The sequence below is a fragment of the Podarcis gaigeae genome (genome assembly GCF_964106915.1).
Source record: "Podarcis gaigeae genome assembly, chromosome: 1".
NCBI classification, from domain to species: domain Eukaryota; kingdom Metazoa; phylum Chordata; class Lepidosauria; order Squamata; family Lacertidae; genus Podarcis; species Podarcis gaigeae.
In genome coordinates, this window is record NC_139678.1 from 110,635,908 (window position 1) to 110,660,384 (window position 24,477).

Here is a 24,477-nt window from a genome sequence, read left to right on the forward strand (position 1 = left end):
ACCTGCCCCCTTAAAAAGTAGATTACAACAAAGGTTCTAAAAAGCTCTATTCCTTCAACAGGTCTGATTTTTGTGCCCTTCTGATACCATTAGTCCCCAGGACAACCCATCCCCATTGCTGTTCTCTTCACATTTCTACACTAATTTATGACTGTAAAAAATAATTCTCATGAAAATGCACCTGCATTTTAGTGCAAATTTCTGCTAATGAACACATTTTTGTATGCAGTTTTGACTTAAATACATATTTTCCCAAGCATTTTCCCCATATATAATGCATTTTTGCATGCTATTTTCTCTAATATTAATTCATTTTTATGACATTTCCCCCTAATTCATGCATTTTTGTACACTGAATAGAAAAAATCAAGAAAGGTCAAATTTCAAGTATAGCTGCATTTCAGTTCATGCATTTGTTGGGGAAGAGTGAATTGGAATGTATCGCATTAAAATGCAAGCAAAATCAAATTTCTCTTCCATTCCTACAAGGAAGGCAGTGCTAGCGGAACTCTTAAATGAAAGGAATAAGAATTCTTTAATGCACCATTAATTTTAAGGTTGGGACTGTCTGGCTTAATGCTGAGGTTCAGAGGATCCTCAAAGGTACATGATGTGAGAGTGTTTGAGGCAGTTCTGGTTATAGGATCATAAGCTGTGTCTTATCCTATATATCTTAATATTCCACCTCATTGCTTCATCTGGCTGCACTCCCAGAAGAAAAATTTCACATAGCACTATAACAATGAGAGAAGAATATAACAGGGGATGGCACCCTTCCCAGACCCTGCTAATCCCATAATTGGTCCACTATAGTATAAAGAGCATTAACTATCCTGTTCCCCAGCCTGGAACAATACTGAAAAATCAGTATAGTTCAGAAGGGAGAGAAAGTTTGATTTACTCTTTAGAGGCCTAGGTTCCTCTTGTACTCCCTGAGTGGCCTCAGGCAAGTCCTCACAGTCTTAGCTGCCATCAAGAATTACACATGAATAATGCCTACTGGGATTATTCTGGAGAGTTGGACCATAAAGAAGGCTGATCACCGAAGAATTGATGCTTTTGAATTATGGTGCTGGAGGAGACTTTTGAGAGTCCCATGGACTGTAAGAAGATCAAACCTATCCATTCTTAAGGAAATCAGCCCTGAGTGCTCACTGGAAGGACAGATCGTGAAGCTGAGGCTCCAATACTTTGGCCACCTCATGAGAAGAGAAGACTCCCTGGAAAAGACCCTGACTGATGTTGGGAAAGATGGAGGGCAGAAAGAAAAGAGGGCGACAGAGGACGAGATGGCTGGATACTGTTCTCGAAGCTACCAGCATGAGTTTGACAAAACTGCGGGAGGCATTGGAAGACAGGAGTGCCTTGCGTGCTCTTTTCCATGGGGTCACGAAGAGTCGGACATGACTAAATGACTAAACAACAACAATGCCTACAGTATCTGTGCTTTTCCTAGGAAAAAGCAGCTTTGGGGAAAGGCAGTGTTGAGTGGGGGGGGGCGGACGGACGAAGAAGGGTGCTTCATGGTTAACACCTTTCCTTCCTGCTGCCTTTCTATCCAAAATCATTACAGCAGAGGTTTTCAACCTTTTTGAGTCCACAGTTCCCTTGACCAACTACATTCTTTCTACAGCACCCCTGTGGGTCTCAGGAGCCCAGTTATGTCACCCCTGGCCCACAGAGCTGGTAGCCTCTCACCCTTTTTTGAACACCCTCCCTTGTGGAGTGTTCCCTCAGCCTCTTTTCCTCTCCCCTCTGCTTGGGAATCCTCTGGGCAGTCACGGCTCCAGCCCCTAGTCTCTGAGCTACCCCCCCCCACCCCCAAGAGAGATGCCTCATCACACTGCTCCACAGGGACCTGGGACTTGTCTGTCCATTCCCAACAGCAAAGGCTGGTGGACTGGTTGGCTGCGATCCCTTGCCCGCTTGCTTGCTTGTTTACTCGAAGGCCGCCTCAGCTCCTGGCAACCAGCATCCCCTGGTCAGTCCCAGTGGCACCATTTGCCTGCAGTGCTTGTAGCCAGGGCTGCTGCAACAATCAATCAATCAATCAATCAATCAATCAATCAATCCTTTTGGAGACAGAGATGCAAGAGGGCATCAGAGGAGGGAGGGAAGGAAAGAGGGACAGAGGCCAGTGTTGCCCCCGGCACCCCTGACCATCTTTCAAGGTACCCCAGGCTGCCACGGCCCATTTGTTGAAAACCACTGCATTACAGAGGCACAGGCAAAAAACCAAAAAAAAAACCCCACACCACCTTGTGGAGTTCCTCAGAGGTCTATTAGTGTCCCTCATTATACAAATCAGTTAATGGGGCCAACACTTTCCTGAATGATAGCTGTCCTATCTTCACTGGTCTCTCATTGGAATGCTCCTGTTTGCCCTCATCTGAACAAACCATAGTTTAGTGTAAGTGACCAGACTGGTGGGCAGAGAAGGCATGCGATTGCTTCTTCATCCCTATCTGCATGGGCCATATCAGGGAGAAGTACCATCCAATTCAGCGTAAATTAACCTTTCGTATACAAAGTTCATGTGTACTAACATGAATTTTCAGTTTTGAAGGGCATTGATCATATTGCTAAAATGGTTAAGTTACATTATACTTCTGGTAAAAACAGTCTGATCCCAGTCCTCCCAGAATCCAGAATGCATCTCCAGGCTACTCTGAGTTTCGCCTCACCAGAAGGCTTAATTTGAAACTTAAATCCCATTCATGTGTGTACCTGACACCAAACTTTGTGACAACCAGTTTGAGTGCGGTTCTGAGCTGTGAAAACATATTTAAGGGCATGGTGTTTTCTCTCTCTATTTCCGCATATCTGGAGCCCAGCTTCTCAGAAATTTCCTTAAGGGCTATATTCTCTCCATTAACTGTATAGTGATACAGAAGGCAAGTTTCTATTTTAAGACATATTAGTTTTGCTTTCACCAAATTATAGCCTAGTACAAATCTCTTCGTATTTAATTCTGGGGTTTTTTGTTTTATTTTTTGTAAGAGGGTTTTCCAGCAAGAATACTGTATTCTGTTCTAGAATATTCTGTTGTGGCATAGACCACAGCCATGAACCCACACAAAAGTGATTGATTGATTGATTGATTGATTGATTGATTGACTGTCAGTCAATGTCATATCTAAGGAAAGCAGCCAGAGTGGAAAATATTTGCACATGGAATTGTTAATCGTCACATCATGTCATGAAACCTGTGAATACATCCAACCTGCATTGTAAGAAGAATTGATTGAAATAGTAGCATTTTCCTTCTTCTGGTATTCTGTTATTGCATATTGTGTTTTGAATTTTTGCTTAACTCATACAAGTTGCATAATATTAGAGCTTAGAAAATTGAAGTGGCTGCATTTCCTATGTTGCAAACATACTAATGAAAACTGCTTTCTAGGCATCAAATAAATGAATAGTGTGGATCTTTATATAGCCAAAACTGCACCATCCACTCGCAACGGGGGAAGTACCAGCAGGCTCAAGAGACGCCCCCCCCCCACAAAGTACCAAAGAGGTGCAACAAATATTTGGGGGGGAGGGGAGTTCACTGAAGGGGGCAAAACCAACAAAACAGACAAATGAGGTCTGCGCATGCTCAGTAGTCACAGAATACTCCTTGACAGTTGAAGGAAGGGGAGGGTGTAAAACCAGGAGAGGGGAAATGGAACGAGGCATGGCTGGCTAAAATCCAGAACAGAAGGACTCTCTACACTGCAACATTTTGTTGCATGTCCTACTTGTGCAACCAAATACTTTGCAAATATATGCATTACTTACTCTGGTTTGCAGATGCCGTTATCTGGTGGGGGAAACAAATACATCCTATAGTTAGCATTCTTTGAAAATTAAGCCATACTCCTAGACACACACACACACACGGCCATTTTAATTATGTACAGGCAGTGTTTAATTAAAGAGAACTCAAAGAGTTCGTACAAAAATCCCAGTAAGATCCAAAATGGACCAAGTTGGAATGATTCATGTTGGAGATCTGATTCTACAAACCAGTTCCCAAAGCAGGTTCAGGAAATGGAAAGAGACATAACTTAGTGGTGGAGCCAATGTTTTGCATGCAGAAGATCCCACAGAATTGTATCATCTTGCCATTGCTAACCAAAGACTGACTAGGTTCAGGCACAGGAGTCGGAACAAGGCTCTGTTTTTGTTTTTTAAGATGCTTCTATTATTACAAAACACTGGGAAAATTCCCACTATATTAAAATGGTCGCTGTGTTTTATTCTTTATGTGTATTTATCCAGGCTCCTATTCCACTTAGGAATAAGTTAAAAAGCAACTCTGAAACAACATAAAATAATAAGCATGATATTGCTGGGGGTGCGGGGGGGGGGGTCAATCTAATGCAGAAATTTCAAAATTCTGAGACCTAATCTTGCCTGCTCATTACCTCTGCTGCTACCTCTTCCTCTTCCTCTAGCTAAGAAAGGTAGCACTCCACAACCTTGGTCTTGGGACCAACCACAACCCCTGCAAACTGGTCTATTGCACATTGGAACTTGGGGAAGAGGACAATCCTCTTGAGCTGCATATCCTCCTTCCACGTCTTGCCAGATAATTTGTTAACTTTTCCACCCAGAGAAAGAGGAGGAGTTAGCAGTAGTGAGTGGGCAAGCAAATACTCCCCCCGCCCCCCCCCCAAAAAAACTCACAGAGCTTGGGATGATATGAGCAAATGGGTCTTGAAGAGATTTACTGACATGTGTCTAAAGTCAAGAGGTATATAAAATGGAAAACATCATACGTGATTCTTCCGGCTCAAAGCCATAGTTGTCTTCTCCAATTTTCTTAATACTGCGCAAAGTAACTGGCTCGGGCATGATCTTCCTCTTTATGCTGCTAAATAATGATGATGATAATGATAATAATGTATCCCAACTTTGCAAACCAAATGACAATTTTCTAAAGCTCTCTTTTGTACTTGTATGATTTCACTGAGTAAAATGAAATGAAATTCTAAGAAGTCGGTGGTCCATGGTTCAGCTCCACTTTATTTACTTACTTACTTAAAATAAATCTGAGTAGGTCCATGGTTCAGCTTCACTTTACTTACTTATTTACCTACTTACTTAAAATAACTCTGAGCTTCAGCTTGACAACTTCCAGTATGAGTTACAATTAGTCTTTTTAAAAAAGAAAAGAAAACCGCAGCAATTTACATTGCTAGACAGCTCTATCCCCCCCCCCACCACCACCACCACCACATAACTAAATGGTGGCAGTGGTCTAAATATTTTGATGGGGCCCTGGGGTAGCTGTTGCTGAAAAATAAAGTGAAGGCCTTCATTTGCACCCTTACCCAAGCCTCAGAATATTCCACCCCTCATGCAGAATAGTCTGAATATAAGGCTGACCCTATCATGTGACAGAGGGAGGCAGCTGCCTCAGGCAACAGATTTGGGGTGTCATGAAAAGCAGCAAATTGCTACCTATTTAATTAATTATTGCTGCATTTTTATTTATTTTTTTACCACCTGGTAGCGGCATTTGTGTAATTGTGAAGAGATAACTCAATGGAGGGCAAGGGGGAGTATTTTGCTGCTCTGCCTCAGGTAGCAAAATTGCCTTGGACCAGTCCTGCCCAAATAACTGCCATTATCATAGTTCTTTATTCAATTTATTAGGGGGGCTTTTTTTGCCATGGCAACGCAAAGCAACTTATAGTATTTTTAAAATTTTAAACACACACACACATTAAAGTTATCATTAAAAAAAACCTAAAAGACCATTCTATTTTTTTATTTAAAAAAGCTAGATTAAAACATCCCACTCATACAAAAAAGGCCATTGATAATTAAAAACCAAAGGCCTGGTGTCTAAGTATTTAATTCGTTCCGGAGGCTCGTACTTAACCTGAAACTGTTCTTAACCTGAAGCACCACTTTAGCTAATGGGGCCTCCCGCTGCTGCCGTGCCGCCGATGCACGATTTCTGTTCTCATCCTGAAGCAAAGTTCTTAACCTGAAGCACTATTTATGAGTTAGCAGAGTCTGTAACCTGAAGCGTATGTAACCTGAAGCGTATGTAACCTGAGGTACCACTGTATGTAACAGCAGTTTCACCAGCTTGCAGATCTGCCCGTAGCTACCCAGACCTAAGACATTTCCTGTGCCTTTAAGGTTTAAATTCTATGCACTCTTACATGGGAGAAGTAAGTGGGTAAGTAGAAGGAAGAATCACAGCAGAAGTCACTTGGCCCACTTCAGTACTGAAGTGATAGGCAAAAACATACTTAAGTGTTGCACAGAAGGGAAAATTCAACTGAGGGTACAGCAGCCACCCCAGAATTCATAATCAGCATAAAAACAGAGACCTGACTTGTCCCCCTCCCCAACCACCCCCCATTAACAAATGGTCTTTGTTCTTCTATAGGAATTTTGAGTTCTGTTAGCGAATAACAGCATCATCATCATCATCATCATCATCATTGTAATAAAATAACAGTTTAAGACAATGACTTTAAGTAGGCTTTTAAAGAACACTCATGCTTACAAGTATAAATATTTGTTCCCAGTAGGAAAAAGAGTAGCTGCAGCGTATTATATCAGAAAACTGTTGCAAGAAGGAAGAGATATCAACATATTCCAGTTCCGCTGTTCCAATCCAATTTAGATTCTGCCTTCCCAACACACACCTCTGCTTTTAAATAAAACTTAAAATATCAAGTGATGCAGTCATGGATCTCCTATATCTGTTTGGCCATAAAATACTCAGTTAATATAGCAAATTCATCTTGTGCCCAGGAGTATTTGAAATAGTTATTTCAAATTATTACTTATTCTATAACCTAGTAAAACAAGAGTTTCAGAAAAAAGCAGCTTAGCTTAACACTTTTCACAGAATGTTCCTTTATTTCCTTAATTACTGTTGAGACCATTACAATCTAGTCACAGTATATTTTGTAATTTATTTAAGTTCCTGAGGTGCATGTTCTTATTGTTTTATCCAAAGCTAACATTGTAAAAATACATATATTTTTCCTCACCAGTTGAAGTAAAAAGAGGAAGAAACAGAGAAACAAGCTCCAAGGATCCTATGGAGTGAAATTAGTCAACAGTTTGTACATCCATTTTCAACATCCATCAGCTTTCAATGTAGTAACCCATTTATCAAGAGTTAAGCCTCTAAGTAGTCAGAGACTATTTACACAAAGGTCAGTAACCTAGTGGTCCTCAGAGTTCATTGACATTCAGTGTAGAATTTTAACTTGAGTAAAATTATCATACAGCTGAACAGCAAAATGAGAAAATAGAAATCTTTGAAAAACTACACAGAAAACAAAAACAAATGTCTTATGCAGCCTCAGAAAGGCAACATTATAATAATTATTGATTAAAGGTCAACAATGAAGTCTTATGTATGTAGAATGGGTACAAAAATCACTTTGAAAGTCCATCTCTAAATCTGAAGCTAAAAATCTTTGTTCCTTTCCCAAAATTTGCACAGCATTCATTCTTTATCTTTTTCAGCTGGAGGCTAAGCAGCTAACTAGCCAGAAAGCTTCACAAAGTTCCCCTTTGATTCAACCTAGGCTGGAAGCATTTTTGAAAGCTTTCAAGAGAAGTCATTTATGGGTTCACCACCCACAACAACGTTTGACAGAAGCAGTAAGAGGTCTTCTTTGGTGTGAATAGTAGAAACCCCCTTCTGGAGCTCATGGAGCCCCAATGGAGACCTTACCAATTAGGAGCCAACAACAAAAGCTCTGAGCTATATGTGTATCATCAGTGTGTTGCCAATACACAGGTGACCTTTCATTTGGCCGCTGAACATTGGTGTGTGATGCAACTGGACCCCGATAACAGCTGATGCAACTGCATTTTAAGCATCTTAATTCACCTGCCATCATTCTAATCTTTTCTATTAAATTCACAGCTTCTCTGCAATTTTAATTACTGGCTTTCAGAATTAAAGAGTCAGGTGTGTAGCTGATCATGTTGGGATCCACCTTTCACACTTTGGGGACATACGTAGTCTATGGTATCCCATGGGTGTTTTGGGAGGGTACTCACTTTGTGAGGCAAACTTGCAGTGGGTCTGCCCTATTGCCAGGGAGCAGGACTCAGGGCAACTCCAACAGTGGTATTTATTTGCAACAGGGTGAGTGCCTGTTGCTCGGACCCAGCTCCTGCCAACCTAGCAGTTCGAAAGCACTCCAAAAAGTGCAAGTAGATAAATAGGTACCACTCTGGCGGGAAGGTAAATGGTGTTTCCATGCGCTGCTCTGGTTTCTCCAGAAGCAGCTTAGTCATGCTGGCCACATGACCTGGAAAAACTGTCTGCGGACAAATCCCGGCTCCCTTGGCCTGTAAAGCGAGATGAGCGCACAACCCCAAAGTCGTTCGCGACTGGACTTAACTGTCAGGGGTCCTTTTTACAAATGAGCTTGGTCTTGCTTCACAATAAAGGCAATGCTGTGTGTGTGGTGGTACTCATTGGTACAGAGTACTATCACCTTTCTTTCCCTTTTGGCTACCCATGGGAGCCATTTTGTGCTGGCGCCCATGGTGCCTTCATCAACAGATGAATATCAGTGCCTCATTTTTTAGAAAAGCAAGCAAGCCAACAAACAAAACTAAGTAAAACTAAGGTTCCAGCTAGTTCCTGTCACCAAACTGTGGAGGGAGCCACACCTACCCAGGGTGGGCATTTCTATTACAAACCAGGCATCTTATATCACCCAATTATCACAACCACGAACTAGTGGCTCTAACGGCAGCTGCACTTACTTTGTAACTACAGTGGTACGTCAGGTTACATATGCTTCAGGTTACATACGCTTCAGGTTGCAGACTCCGCTAACCCAGAAATAGTACCTCGGGTTAAGAACTTTGCTTCAGGATGAGAACAGAAATCATGCTCCGGCGGCGCAGCAGCAGCAGGAGTCCCCATTAGCTAAAGTAGTGCTTCAGGTTAAGAACAGTTTCAGGTTAAGAACGGACCTCCGGAACGAATTAAGTACTTAACCCGAGGTACCACTGTACCATATCCCATCACATTACACAACTCAGAAATGTTGCAAGACGTGAGATCTAGAGCAAAAGTCGTGGCTGCACTGCTTCCCACAGTTTTATGACATTTGAAAAAGGAAACATGACACACGGAGGAAGCACAGCCTTCCAACAACCAATTAATTCTTAGGAAATGACCTCGTGTAGCGATGGGCTGACATCAGCCTGCTCACTTCAGAAATGACAGTCCTCATCAACAAATATTTGTGTGTGCAGAGAAGAATCATAGCTACATTGCCATATATTGCATTGTATTCCTTCTCTTTCTTCCGCCCACCTTTTTCACTTTATTTTGTACCACTGCAAACTTTAAAATATTAATACAAGTTGTACCTTGGATTCCAAACGCCTTGGTACTCGGACATTTTGGTTCCCGAACGCCACAAACCCGGAAGTGAGTGTTCCAATTTGTGAACGTTCTTTGGAACCCAGACGTCCAATGGGCCTTCCGCGGCTTCTGATTGGCTGCAGGAGCTTTGGTTTCCAAACATTTTGAAAGTTGAATGGACTACCAGAACGGGTTCCATTTGACTTCCGAGGTACATCTGTACTAATGATATCGTAGAATTGGCAAAGGTTATACTCTGATACGGCAGTGGTGTCTTGGTGGGAAGGGCTGTAGTTCACTGGTAGAGCATCTACTTTGAAAGTCCCAGGTTCAAACCTTGGCATCTCTAGGGAATGTCTCATCTGGAACCTTGGAGAACTGCTGCCAGTCAGTGAAAACAATATGGAGCTTATACTGGTCTGACTCAGTATAAGGCACCACCCTATATTCTTGTGGTGAATATGGGGAAAAAATGAACACCATGTTGGAAAGTATTTGTTTGAAAGGGAGTGGTATTAAAATGAGAGAACAATCGCTCTCAGGGTGTACACTGGCTGCCAGTCTCCTCACTTGCTGCATCAGGTGAAGATTACTTCATTTGATCAGTATTTCTCCCCTACTCTGCAAGTTAAATATAGAATAACGATTGATCACACATTTACCTCATGTTCACCAAAGGGAAATAGCTTCCCTGTGTAATAATGACTGACCCAAATAATTGTTTTTTCTTCCTAGCTCCTGTGGCAAGAACTCCCATGTCTTTAAAAGCCAAAAGGCAGCTAGAATTTCAGTAGGTGAGGGTTTTTTTCTATAAGGGGAAGATTAAGTGAAGTGGGTGGGGGTGGGGAACCCTCTCTCTGCCTTTCCTGCCTGCAGGGCACAAACTTTATTTATTTACCTAATTTATATTTTGCCCTTAATCCGAAGAGCTCAGGGCGGTTCACAAGATAAAAATACAGAATAACAAGCACAAAACAAATAGTTAAAAGAAAAACAAAATAATAACCTCCCTCTCCCACAAACACATTTAAAAGACTGTAGAATATGAATCAACCAAAATTCCTAGCATTAAAGGGTAATGTGATTATCATTCCTGACAGACTGTACTATTATTGTTCCCTGATGGACAGTATAGTTTGGTTCTATGTTTGTTGAAACTTGAATATTCAATTCATCCTCTAGCTCAGATTGGAGACCTCACTGGTTTATTAACAGGGTTCTGTACTAATGGTGGGTCACAGGGGTGCCAACTTGAACAAAATATTTTTTTGGGGGGTCCCAGGCAAGCCCCACCTCACATAATCAATCACAAGACACAGTGCACACACAGCATTGGAATGACAATGCATAGCTGTCAATGTTTCCCTTTTTTAAAGGGAAATTCCTTATTCCGAATAGGATTCCTCACAAGAAAAGGGAAAAGTTGACAGCTATGTGACAATGCTTGTCATGGGGGGGGGGCTTGCCCCCTCAAATATTTTTTTTTTTTTTGAGGGCGTCAAAGGGACTCTGGCCCCTAGGAGTTGGCTCCTATGGTGGGTCAAAAGTTCAACAGATGGCTGATTTTTTTTTACCTGGGGAGCATGGAGCTATTTAGTGGGCTAAAGGTGACACTCATCCCCCTTATGTCTTTTTTTGTGGCTGTTACAAGAGTTTCAAAATGGCAGCAACAGTCCTGCTGGTGCTCATCTTGGTGGCCACCAGCTGGTAGCTGTGGAACCACTGGTCTCACCATTCAGCAAAGTGACATGGCGTGTGAGGGTTGAGGAAACTCCTGCCGTTTCCTCGTGAGCTCCCTCGCCGTTCGCTATGTTGAAGAAGAGAACTGCGAGTACTATGTGGCCTGCTCAGTAACCTTAAGCTAGCCTTCTGTGGTAGAAAATGGCAGCGCTGAAGTAAGAGTCCACTTCCAGTTCAGTCAGCTTCTTCAGAGATTGCTGCATGAAGCAAAATGAAGCTTTGGCCTAGAATGCCATGTTTTGCCTAGAATGGCAGAGGTGTCCTACAGTGAAGTTGGAAATATGGAGACTTAACCTTGAGAGATATAAACAAGCATTGATTAGGATGCCAATGGTGCCAGCCAGAAGGAGGTTTTTGTCTTGCCAGATCTGATAACCAACCAGAGCAGGGCTTACTGTGTTCCCCAAGATGTTGCTGGACATGATTCCTATGATGTCCATTGGCCATGCTGACTGAGACTGATAGGAGGTGGAATCCAGGTTACCAGTTTGTTTTGTTTTGTTTCTCCCGCCCTCCAGTTTGCAATGGAACTCCCATGGTGGCTCACAAAAATATAACACCACCATTAAAATACAGTAATTTTAAATAATTGGCTAAATTATTTAATTCACTTGAAGGAAGTATTACTCATTTACACCAATACTGTGACCCTTGACTCTGGACTGTGTGTTTCGTAGCTGAGGAAACACGAGTGTGACTCACTGCCAAACTGAATGCACCTGTACAACATAAATGACTTATGTAATCAACAATATGACTCACGAGATCTGCAATTTGTTTATGACTTGAGTCAGAAGGCTCTCATTGTGATGCCTTAATTTAAAAAGTCAAAAGGTGGTTCTGTGCAGGAATCACCTTTAGAAGATTGCCAGGGAAGAAGGAGAGAGAGAGTTTTTGGACTAGCTGTACTTGTAAGGCGCACCTTTAACAGCCAACCTGCCAACATATTTTCTTCGACTGAGTAGGTAGGTACCAATTCCATATTTGGGATGCAAGCATTTTACTAATTGGTGTAATGTAGTGGCTGTAAAAGTGTGAGTTATGAGATGGTGATCCTCTGGTTCAAATTTCCATACTGTCATGGACTCACCTGGGAGTCTTATACAAGCCAAAGCAACAAAGAGTATTGTAGCACCTAAAAAACCCCCAACAAACGTAAGCTTTTGTCGGCTTTTAAGTCAGCCATAGCCTCCTAGACACCCAGTCCCCTATAACGCAGGGACCATAATGTTGCTGTACCAGAAAGGGTTATTGCAATGACAGAGATAATGCATAGCAAGTACTTTGGGATCTTAGAGCAACATGGTACGTAATTATTATTGCTATTAATTATTCTAACTTCTCCTTACTGATATGGATAGCCTCACTTAACAGGGTAGAAAATGAAGCATACTGTATGGGCATGTCGGTCTGTCTGACTATCCACCCATCCTTCTCACTGGATCGTGAACGATTAAATCAAGCTCTATGAAACTATGAATGAAATCAATGGGTATGACTGACTCCTGTCAATTGTTTAATGGGTCTACTCTATTATTTACTTATTATTATTGTTACTTATCATTTCCTTTAATATTTACAAATGCTGTTGGAAAAGAAAAAAGAAAGAAAGGAGATTCTTCCAAATTATTGCCTGGCAACCCTACGCTGATTCCATAGGGACCTTGAGTTGCCACCTTTCCCATGACATACGCACATGCCCTCATACTCCCTCACTCATGCAGTAGGAAACATGTGAAATTTGCCACCCCCCTTTTCTGGTTTCATCTGCTCTTTCAGCCAGCTCTCTGGCCTTGCGGTGCGGCTTTTAAACACCAGGTTCGTCTACTGGAGGTCTTTAATGCCTATCTGATAGGCAAAGCCCCATTTGCTAAATTTCTAAATAATCATTGCATCACCCCCTGAATTTCTACCTCTTAAAAGAGAACTGGGGGGAGATACCCAGCAACTCCTGATTCAACCAAAAGCCTTTGTCAAGAGGTCAGGAGAAAAAGATTCCCGAGGGATGAACATGGTAGGGCTCTGTTAAATTGTTGGGTTCATTTTCTCCAGGCTCCTGGGAGGGAGCAAGGATTAGGAAGGGACTGTTAGGACATTGTCTGAATAATACAGGTTACACGGAAAGGATGTTAGGATATTGATGTTCCATTCTAGCTTGCTGGGAACTTCCATTTGTGTATAGCTTTTGCTTTACGCTTCTTGCTCTTGAACATGAAGGAGAGCAGACATGTTTTCTTTTTCCTGATCTATGCTGAATAAACTGTTTGTAAATATGCTTTACATATGCCTCTGTTCACCCTTCCGTCGCGAAGAGTTTGTTATCTCTGCTGGCTTGCATGCTCAGCTTCTGAAAGGCTTCTGAAGCTCCGAGTCGCTGATTGATGCAGAACCAAGGGCTGGAGTTCGACCGGCAGCCAGGCGGTGGGCTGGAACCACCTGGGGGCTTGTCAAATGCCCCCGTTCCCTCAGACGCATCACCACAGGGACTCGGTTCAGTTCAGATTTGAATGCGAACCTACCTACTTCACATTTTCAAAAACAATATGCAAACCGAAACACAGCTGTCTTTTGAAATGTGCACTGATCCACATTTTGTGATGCAGTTCTCCTGCCAAATGATGTATACAAAAATTATTGTAGCACAGAGAAAGGGAGGGAGGGAACAGGGGTTGGACCATGAGCATCCATGAAGGGGATGAGCAGTCCTTTCCCACTAGTAAACCATAATTCCCAGAATTCTTTGTTAAACCAGAGATGTTTCTAGCCTTTGTAGACCCTGAGATATGGGACAAAACGTACAATTGCGGTTTGTCTTTCTTTTGTGTGTGAAACTACCATGCTCTCCCCCCTTTCAAGCATTTTACTCCCCACTGGAAAGGTGCCTGTGGACACCCTTAAATGGAAGAATTTGGAGAGGAACCAAGGAAGAGGGGAATCAGAGCGAAAAATGAATATAAAGGAAAGGAAGAAGGAAGCAATTTAGAATGAAAGATAAAGCTAGGAAGAAAGTAGATGTGGGTTGCATTGCTCTGTGTGTGCGCGCACACCCACACACCCAAGGATGAGTATGAGAGAGAGGTGTGTTTGTTTCTAGGAATGTTGGCTCATTTCCTTGGGTGATCTGCTTCGCAATGGCATGTGATCTTCACTCCATGGATTCATAGGATTTGTGACATCACTAGAGCTTGCCTTGTGACATCACCAGGCCCTGCCATGTGAGCCCCAGGCTTTTGGATGCTGGAGACCAGGGAACCTCAAGGGCACTAGATCTGCTACACTTGCTCTGCCCTGCCAGGGAAGGAACATGGGAGTTGTGTCAGCAACCGCTGGGTGGATCCAACAGTCAGCTCCTTACAATCACAAGGGTGACTATTCTTGTTGTCATCTCCTTCATGATCAGTGTAGCTCACCTCTAAGTGTACATAGCTCAATGACAACCTTCTTCCTCAGATCAGGACAGCAAACAAGAAAAATTAGCATGGCATAATCTCAGAGAGGGTTGAAAACTGAAGTCCACATCTTTCTAGGTCAGGATGCCGTTAGAGGGAAAGAAACGAGTGTATATCTTGACCCTGATTTTAAACAACATTTGGATTTCTGAGACTATTTCACCCTTTCTGTGTGCTAAGTTATAATTTCTTTTTTATTCAGTCAGCAAGCTACAGAGCGGTCAAAGAAAACCCATAACTACAGAAAAGCATGTGTGAGACCAGAAAAAGAGCAACTGAGACACTCTTTCCAATCCAAAATTGTATGGCATGTAGAGGGCTCTTAAAATACAATATGAGAGGCTTTCATATTTTATTTTATTCTATTTTTTGAAAAGTATTAGTTTCATGTAATCCAGAATTTGTAAAAGAAAATTCTCAGAAAGGAGGCATTGGAATGTGGCAGTAGACTAACCGAACCACTTATCACAGACCTGATTTATTGTAAAATTAAAAAAACCGAAACATCTAAATAAGCCAAGGAAGAGCTCTGCTCATTTATCTGTTCTCCAAAAAAGTTTCCTGTGCAAATGCAGGTCAGTGCCTTGACTGCCAGCTTGAACATGCACTGTTAAGATAAGGGAATATGATCTGAGGCACTATTCCTGGCAGGTGTGGGTGTTGAATGGGCATTCCAGGATAAACTTGGAGATGAAAAGGGAAACTCCTAAATTTACATGGATTCTTAAAAGGAAATGCTGGTAGGTGAAGCCAGAGCCAATGAAAAGAAGAGCTAGCCCGATTAGTTGTAAGATCATAGAATCTTAGAGATAGGAAGGGACCCAAGGGTCATCTAGTCCAACCCCCTGCAGTGCAGGAATCTCAGCTAAAGCATCCATGACAGATGGCCATCCAACCTCTGCTTAAAAACCCCCAAGGAAGGAGAGTCCAGCACCTCTTGTTTGTTCCACTGTCAAACAGCTCTTACTGTCAGAAGTTCTTCCTGATGTTGAGTCAGAATCTTCTTTCTTGTAACCAATCCATTGGTTTGAGTCCTGCCCTGCAGAGCAGGAGAAAACAAGCATACTCCCTCTTCCGTGTCACAGCCCTTAAGATATTTGAAGGTAGCTATCATATCTCCTCTCAGTCTCCTCTTTTCCAGGCAAAACATACCCAGCTCCTTCAAGCGTTCTTCAAGGCAGGTGTTGAGGGGCTGATGAGGTAGTTCTCCATTAGCCCTAATTCGTCTCCACTGGCTCATGCAGACTGTCAAGTACCATATTTTTTGCTCTATAAGACTCACTTTTTCCCTCCTAAAAAGTAAGGGGAAATGTGTGTGCGTCTTATGGAGCGAATGCCGGCTGCACAGCTATCCCAGAAGCCAGAACAGCAAGAGGGATTGCTGCTTTCACTGCGCAGCGATCCCTCTTGCTGTTCTGGCTTCTGAGATTCAGAATAATTTTTTTCTTGTTTTCCTCCTCCAAAAAATAAGTGCATCTTGTGGCCTGGTGCGTCTTATAGAGCGAAAAATACGGGTACTTTGTGTATAGCAAAAAAAAAAAAAAAAAAAAAGGTTTGTGCGATTAAAGTGGATTAAAACACTTTGTTGCCCTTGTGCAAAAACCCCCACTTTTTGCAGTTAGGAAAGTGATGAAGAAATGCCTTGAACAGTGTGGAATGCATGAATGATTGATTGGTGAGAAGGTGAACATACGGCCCGAAAGCAAATCAAGGTGAATGTAAAAAGGAATTGGACAGATTTGTGGAGAATAAGGGTATGAATGGCTACTGGTCCAGTCTCAGAGGCAGTACAGCTCTGAACCAGCTCCTTGGGATTGTGAGCAGGAAAAGGGCTCTTGCGCTCATGTCTTGGTATTTGGTTGGCTGCTGTGAGAACAGAATGCTGGGTTAGATGGGCCTCTGGTTTTATCCAGCAGCCAGGCTCCTCTTATGTGTGTTTGAAAAGAGAACAGAGAGTTTTAAAGGGTTTCCCCTTCCCTGAAGAAGTGAGAGGAGACTGAGAAGCATTTATCCTTCTTCCATTTAAGAAAAGAGGAAGTAATGAAGCTGAAAAACCTTACTTGTCTGAGAAAAGCTGCCTGGATGATCTAAAATAAATTTTAGATTAAAAAAAATGGGGGATTTTGAAACAAACGGAAGTTGAGGAATGTCATGTTACTTGGGGAGGATATAAGCTTCTAGGAACAGAGCCTATTCAATTGCGGCTCTGAAGTCGTAGCAGGCACACCCTTCAAGCGAGGTCTGCCTGTGTTCCTCCTGGGTCTCCTTTCGAAGGCAAGTGGAAACATTCTTATTTCACCAGGCGTTTGAGATGTAACTGGAGGTGTGCTTTAACTGTTGCTTTGTTATCAACAACTTTCGTAACTGTGTTTGCATGCAAACTGTTCTGGGGGGTTGGAATTGTATCGAATGTTCAATATTTGCAGGGAATGACACAATTGGTGGGTTATTTTCCTTGCAGGGTAGAACAAATTTATAGGTTTGTTTGTTTGTTTTTCTGTCTGTCTGTCTGTTGTTTTAAAATTCTTGTTTATTTATTTTAAATAGCACTATAACACCCCTTGCCAAATTTGGATTCAGGATAGTTTGCAATGACTTCCAGATGTCGTTGGATTCCCAACTCCTGTCATAGCCAACTATTGTTCATGCTGGCTGGAGCTGAAGGGTCATAGATTCCCCGCCCTTGTTTTACACCATTAACAGTACAACCCTATACATACCTACTCGGAAGTAGCTTCCATTGAGTTCAGTGGGTTTTCTTCCAGAATTGCAGTCTAAAATGGCAGAAAGCTATAAACTACCGTATACAATTAAAAAACACACCCAACTACAGTGGTACCTCGGGTTAAGAACTTAATTTGTTCTGGAGGTCCGTTCTTAATCTGAAACTGTTCTTAACCTGAAGCACCACTTTAGCTAATGGGGCCTCCTGCTGCCGCCGCGCCGCAACCGTGCGGTTTCTGTTCTCATCCTGAAGCAAAGTTCTTAACCCAAGGTACTATTTCTGGGTAAGCGGAGTCTGTAATCTGAAGCATCTGTAACCCGAGGCTCATAACATACTAGTCCATAGTGAGTGTTGCAAACTTATTTCAGATCTGTGCGAGCTTACTAAATAGCAGCTGTATTGTTCTGTAATTATTTCACCAATAGGTTGACTGCATCTTTGCGAGCGAAATTCCGGAGGAAGTGAGGACAGACAGCCACATCTACCTATTCCATTCCGCAACATCGTGTGTGCAATGTCCTGCTTTTAAAATGAGTCCTGCCACACAGAGGGAACTAATCTGAGAAGATAAGCAAACAGCATATTGATCCAGTCAGATCATATAGGAGGAGAAACACCCTTTCCCTAAGGAGCCACAGCCAGCATGACAGAGGTAAATGTATAAATGGATTCTGTTTTGTTTTGCACTCTTTAGTTTTCAGCCAGCCTCCGAAACAGGTGATTGCTTGATGCTGCTGTAAGTCTATGCGTACTAGTGATCTGAAGCCATGGCACTGAAGAAGTCAAGTTAGCAATGCCTTCAGCAGCACTGCAGAATCAGGGCAAGAAATAGGTGCACACAAGTCTGAGCTCATCTGTGAAATCTCTTGATGGCCTTGGTCAAATGATTCTTTCCCAACCTCAGTTACCTCTCTCTGATGTGATGATACTGATGTCCTTGTTGTGAGGATGGGTGAAGTAATAGTTGTAATTAATTCTGTGCTGTGGAAATGTTATAGGCATGCTCGTTCCAGGCTGACGGCATATGGTGGAGTCAGCATGCTGAATGAGCTAAGCACAGCTGGGTCTGGAAAGTGTGCATAAAAATGCATTTAGACTAGGGAGGGTGACTTGAACAGGTGCATAGATTAGGCAAAACTGCATTAAAACATGCATATTTTGAGAAATGCATGTTAAAAAGCTGGTGAACTTTTCATAACGGCATTTCCCCCCTAAATAAATAAATAAATAAATATCACAGACTGATGCAGAAATGTTAGAAACATATATAATTGTAGTGTTGGAGGGGACCCCAAGGGCCCTCTAGTCCAGCCCCCTGCAATGCAGGAATATGCAGGTGGCCCATATGGGGATCAAACCAGCGACACAGGTGGTGTTAGCACCATGCTCTAACCAACTGAGCTAACTGTCGTTGTGGCAAACTGAATTTAAGACTGGGAAAAGTGTGAATCTGAGAGAAACTGAAATTGGCAGAGTTGTACAACCCTAGAACCTGCCAGTGCCTGAGTGAGGATGTTCAGGAAGTCCCATATAATAAGATACCTTGAGTTCAAAGGAAGAAATGTAGGGTATAAATGCTCCCTCCACAGAAATGTGAGGCTGGCTCCCTCCTTGCTGCCCTTCTGCTGGCAGGTGAAGACTTCCTTATTCCTACAGGCTTTTAGGGACTGACTACTCTGAATGAAAATTTCAATGTAATTATCTGTATGTTTTTAATAATAATAATAATAATAATAATAATAATAATAATAATAATAATAAATTTATTTATATCCCGCCCTCCCCAGCCAAAGCCGGGCTCAGAGCAGCTAACAATAGAGCTTATATATATGTGTATATGTGTATGTGTGTATAGTTTTAATTCTATTAATGTTTAATTGTTTTTTTCCCTATGTTTTAAACTGTTCCTGTTTTTACTGTAAGCTGCCTTGAGTCCCTGTCGGGGAAAAAGGCAGAATGTTAATGATAACACTAATACTAATAATACTAATACTAATACTAATACTAATACTAATACTAATACTAATGAAGTCAATAGAACAGATATCATACAATACATAAGGGCAAGTTGCTCCAAATCTTACCTTACATCCTCCATTAATTCACTGGCCACTATTTCTCAGTCTCAAAACCTGTTGCTTTAATAATACAGTGGTACCTCAGGTTAAGTACTTAATTCGTTCCAGAGGTCCGTTCTTAACCTGAAACTTTTCTTAACCTGAAGCACCACTTTAGCTAATGGGGCCTCCCGCTGCTGCTGTGCCGCTGCTGCGCGATTTCTGTTCTCATCCTGAAGCAAAGTTCTTAACCCGAGGTACGGAGTTAGCGGAGTCTGTAACCTGAAGCGTATGTAACCTGAAGCGTATGTAACCCGAGGTACCACTGTATTGACCTACCTTACAGAGTGGTTGTTAGGCTTGGCAAGATTATGTGAAGTGCTATATTTTCAGCCCAACCCCATTGTGTGCTATATTTCAGATTCTCTTGCGTTCAAGGGACTTTACTCCCCATATACAGCCTGACTGAGAGGCCACAAGTCTGTGATGCTTTCTAACGACTTAAAACTTCCACACTCTGATGAATGCAAAGTGACCATTTTATTTACTGGCCCCCAGGGAAGCTTTCCTTATTTTAACAGAAGTTAAAGGCTGGTGATGGAAAGTGTGAGTGGCTCTCAGTGTTGCCCCCGCTTTTTATTTCCTTTAGATTTTCACGGTCAGGAAATGATGCTAATGGCAGGGAAATGCCTGTTGTAACGTGTCTTTCTGTCTCTTTCAAGGAGGAAATGGAAGATAGCGGTCTCGAAATCGGACTTTTTTACTACATGTTGATGTGGTTTGTCATCTGCTTCGTCTGGTGGAAATGGAGAGCAGGGCAGAAGTTAAAAGATATGTACCTTGTAGGGAAATATGTGTTCATCACCGGCTGTGACTCTGGATTTGGAAAGCGGGCGGCCAAAACCTTCGATAAGAAAGGGTTTCAAGTGATTGCTGCCTGCCAGACTCAACAGGGAGCCGCAGAGCTGAAAGCAGAGACTTCCAGGCACCTCCACGCTGTGCTACTGGACGTGACAAACACAGAGAACATCAAATCAGTTACGGAATATGTTAAAAAAGAAGTAGGGGATAAAGGTAGGTGACAGGCACCTGCACTCTTCCCAAAATCTACTAAATGCGGTGCAGACCCCAAGAGGGCTCCTGCACATTTAAGAGAGGCATAGAATTAAGGGCTGCTGTGAAGGAGGAAGGCTTAGTGTACAGAATTTCTGCTTCTGTGCAACCTTAAAGATATAGCCTCCAGGTACATATCTGCTAACCTGCACAAAAAGCCAATGAATTGTTTTGGTATTTCTTAGGTTTTTCCTTTCCTTCTTAAAGCAAGTTTTTAATTAAACTTACGGTTTGGGGTATAAAGTGATCACCATGCATTGTGGCTTCTGTCCACTGGGTGAGGGCTCATCCACACTTCTGCTTGCCCCATGCCTCGAAAGCATGGGTCCAAGTGGTTTTCCTGCTTTTTCCCAGGGAAAATCCCCTGTTTAGTGCTAAATTGAAGCAAACATCAATCTGGAGGAATGCCCAAATTGCCATTTGCTCTGATTGAGCACTAAAGAGCAGCTTTCCCTGGGGGAAAGTGGTGGGGCAAGAGGAAGTGTGGATACCTCCTGTGTCTCTTAGGTCCAGACTGGAAATTATTTGTATATATAATTGTTGGTAAGTTTTTTATTGGCTGTTTTGTTCAGAGTGAGCTCTCTCCCCCCTTCCTGTTTCCACAGCCTTCATGTTTTAAAAGCATAGAAAGGAAATTCAAAGTAGGTTGTGCAATGATGTGGCAGAGTGTGGGTGAGGCTGTGAAATTCTGAAACTTATTAAGAGGCTTGTTGAACAAAATGGGGCTTACTTCTGAGTAGGTATGGGGGTAATAGCATGTGAGCAGTAGAGAAAGGGGTGAAGATTACAGGGAAATTGCAGGCATTTTAAAATTACGGCTTTTTACTGTTGTAAGCTTAGTGCTGTAACTCAGTGTTGTAATTTAGTTTAGCCACTGCCACACAAACCTTCTCTCTTATTAGGAGCAGTATTGGCTATGGCAGGGTAGAAATAAAAATGGTGGTCTTATTTTTAATAAGGGTTTTCCACAGGAATTCTTCCAGGGTTGGGGGACAGTAGAATACCAAAATGATAGGAATGTATGAAATGGCATGGAGAAAGGGGATAAGTAAGTCTTTTTTCCTCCAAGTCTCATAACGCTAGCACTCTAGAATAATCGCTCCCATAAGAGGCAGTGGCGGCCACCATCTTGGATGGCTTTAAAACAGGATTGGACAGATCTATGGAGGAGCAGGCTATCATTGGCTACTAAGAACAACAACAATATTCTCCCTCCACTGTCGAAAGCACTGCAGTCTGCTTCTGAATACCAACTGAAAGAAACCACAGGGGCAGAGAGTGCTGTTTGTGCTCAGGCCCTGACCGTGGGTTTCTCGTGGGCACCTGGGTTGCCACTGTGAGAACAGGATGCTGGCCTGATCCAGTAGGTTCTTGTTAAGGTCCTGGGGAGCAGGCTAGTTTCTCATAAACCAACAAACAAAAAAAACGAGACGAATACCTGCCTGATTTCAAAACACTTTAAAGTTGCTCTTTTTAAGGTCACGCTGCTGTTCATGATTTGGATTTGATGTTAACTACGTCCTGCGTAGGGGAGGCACTTTACTATTTTATATGGCAAGCTCCCTCATATGACAGGATGCAAACCGAAGTATTGCTTTAGTGAGTGAGCAATTAGGTGCATGTGTGGAGATAATTGTCCTATTCAGAGCTTTCACACTGCCCTCATAATATTACAATACTTTTCAGCAGTGGCAACGCACACATTCATCAGTGAGTTTCTGCATGATGAAATGTCAAGTGGTGTGCATGCGTGTGTGAATTAGCCCTCGCTCACTCAGACTAAAGTGTTCAGAGTAAAGAAATGGCATGATTGTGAATTGCTACCAATTAACATAGCTGGGTTACTGTTACGACCTTTCTGTTTTTACGTAAATGTAATGATATTTTTATACCATTATGATGATGATCTTGTTATCTGCCTTTCGAATAATAATGATAATGGGGATGTTAAATCACAGAAATCAATTTCTCCCAAAATGTTTCATTCTCAGACATAATAAATTGTCCTTTTCTTTTATCTCTCCCCCCAATAGGTCTGTGGGGCCTGATCAATAATGCAGGAATTATGGGAGTATCAGCACCAACTGACTGGCTGACCATTGAGCACTATAAAGCACCGATTGATGTTAATCTAATAGGCCTCATCAATGTTACTATACACATGCTTCCATTGGTGAAGAAGGCAAAGGGAAGGATAATAAACGTAACCAGTGTTGGAGGTGTTCTACCAATATGCTCAGGTGGTTATTGTCCATCCAAATATGGGGCAGAAGCATTCACCGACAGTTTAAGGTAAAATGATAGCTAATGGATGATCTTCATAATGCATGCATGATTCAACCCAAACTGAGCATGGGTTCAGTGCCTGCATGCAGGGGATAAAACTGGGCGTTAGTAGAATTCTGTTTCCACCATGCCACTGCCCTCACCACCACCGACATCCATCCAAATCTATCTCCCATGCTACCTGAATCAGGGGTCATCCAGCGAAATGGTACACCCATGAGACAGTGCTCCTTATATGTATCAGTTCAAAAACTAATGTAGTTCTTGGTCATCTGTTGTTTTTTTTACTCCGCTTTCTCCACTTTTCCTACATTGCAACATAGTACACAAGATACTAGTATATAAGACTTATTTGGATGTAAATAATGGGCTCCACCTGTCCATGTTCTGTCTGGTGTCTGTTCACAAATGATATCTTACTTGAAACATAAGTGCACATCATGAAAAGGATTTGAAGGTCTGTGCTGAACATCTGAACTCAATGTCTTCTTGAGTTGCATTGGGTGCATTAATTGTGAAGCAAGAACCAGTTACCAAGTTATTGCAGAGAATGGCCCAGATCCCTGGGATCTGGTGGAGCCATTAATATAAAATGAATGAAGAGATACAATCTGGTTTAAATGTCAAGGAGATAGGCAGGAGTTGATATGAGGACATGCATGATGGATCTCGTGTATTCGTGAGGTTTACCACAAGGACTCCAAAGGCATCCCATGACCTTGACTCATTTTATATAGAAACAGAGAAGTTTCCTTTATAAGATCTTTGTGTTTGTGTGCAGAAACTATAATGTGCTGCTGACAGAATCTACATAGCGCTTTCTCTAAAAATCTGCCCACATTATTGACAAAAATTAATGACAGCTTTTTACTTTCTTTGCAGACAGGACATGAAACCATTTGGAGTGAATGTTTCTTGCATTGAGCCAGGGCTGTTTAAAACAGGGCTTTCTGACAGAGACATGGTCATGAGACAAAAAATGGCTGTTTGGGACACTCTTCCTCAAACTATACAAAAGCAGTATGGTGAAAAATACTTAAAGGAAGGTAAGCCATGAGTTGCTTTGTTTTGTATTAATGGAGAAAGGGCCTAAACATAATACTGAAGTAGTCAGAAGTAGAGATGCCATCAAAGTTCACCCAAGCCTGGTCAAGAAATTAACTTCCAGATGACTCAAAAAGGCACCTCAAAAATAGGAGAACTCTGTGACTGAGTCAATTTATGTCATGGTTTTGTTTTAAGGCATTGAATATGTCTCACTGAAAAAAATGAGAATAATAATTTTTTTAAGATATTTTCTGTGGCTCAGATCAATATCTAGGGCAGAGAAGAGTTCCTAGCATTCAACCTCCTCTCATCTCCACCAGCCCACGGTCAAAGCACACTCCTAATCCTTCCCTTCATTTACCAGAGGTGAATGCAGTAGCGACAACATGTGGTAGAAAGGAGGGAAGCTTTTTTGCTTCCTTCCCTCAACTTCATGCTCCACAGTATACATCATGACTGAAGAGCAGTAGGCCTTGGAATCGTCCCAAGGATTACCCACAATGCCAATAGACCTTGCAAAGACTTCCATGTCCTGCCTGCAGCACAGCTGGATAATGGAGAGAGAAGGGAAGGGAACGAAAGGAGATAGGAAGCCTTATTATTTAAATGCAAGTAATAATATGCCAATGCTCTTTGCACAGTGCAAAACTACCTCCACGTCAACAGTACTTCAAATAATTAAGTACGGATTGCACACAA

General features: G+C 42.1%; 2 protein-coding genes across 4 annotated transcripts in view; one reads left to right on the forward strand and one right to left on the reverse strand.

Moving 5' to 3' along the window:
- Nucleotides 1-7,140, reverse strand: part of ABCB11 (ATP binding cassette subfamily B member 11) — a 47,272-nt gene extending 40,132 nt beyond the window's left edge. The window contains exons 1-3 of one of the 3 annotated variants that reach the window (XM_083704110.1): nucleotides 7,008-7,140; nucleotides 4,767-4,861; nucleotides 3,784-3,805 (exon numbers count right to left, since the gene is read on the reverse strand). In XM_083704110.1, coding sequence (XP_083560236.1) covers nucleotides 3,784-3,805; nucleotides 4,767-4,842 — 98 coding nt within the window. In that variant the 5' untranslated portion in view covers nucleotides 4,843-4,861; nucleotides 7,008-7,140. Of the gene's footprint in view, nucleotides 1-3,783; nucleotides 3,806-4,766; nucleotides 5,028-5,075 lie in introns of all 3 variants that reach the window. The other 2 variants (XM_083704111.1, XM_083704112.1) reach the window with 2 other exon arrangements.
- A 7,163-nt stretch (nucleotides 7,141-14,303) lies between these two features.
- DHRS9 (dehydrogenase/reductase 9) overlaps nucleotides 14,304-24,477 on the forward strand; it is a 28,717-nt gene continuing 18,543 nt past the window's right edge. The window contains exons 1-5 of the mRNA XM_083727698.1: nucleotides 14,304-14,466; nucleotides 17,701-17,927; nucleotides 20,055-20,406; nucleotides 22,479-22,737; nucleotides 23,614-23,777. Coding sequence (XP_083583824.1) covers nucleotides 17,919-17,927; nucleotides 20,055-20,406; nucleotides 22,479-22,737; nucleotides 23,614-23,777 — 784 coding nt within the window. The 5' untranslated portion in view covers nucleotides 14,304-14,466; nucleotides 17,701-17,918. The remainder of the gene's footprint in view (nucleotides 14,467-17,700; nucleotides 17,928-20,054; nucleotides 20,407-22,478; nucleotides 22,738-23,613; nucleotides 23,778-24,477) is intronic.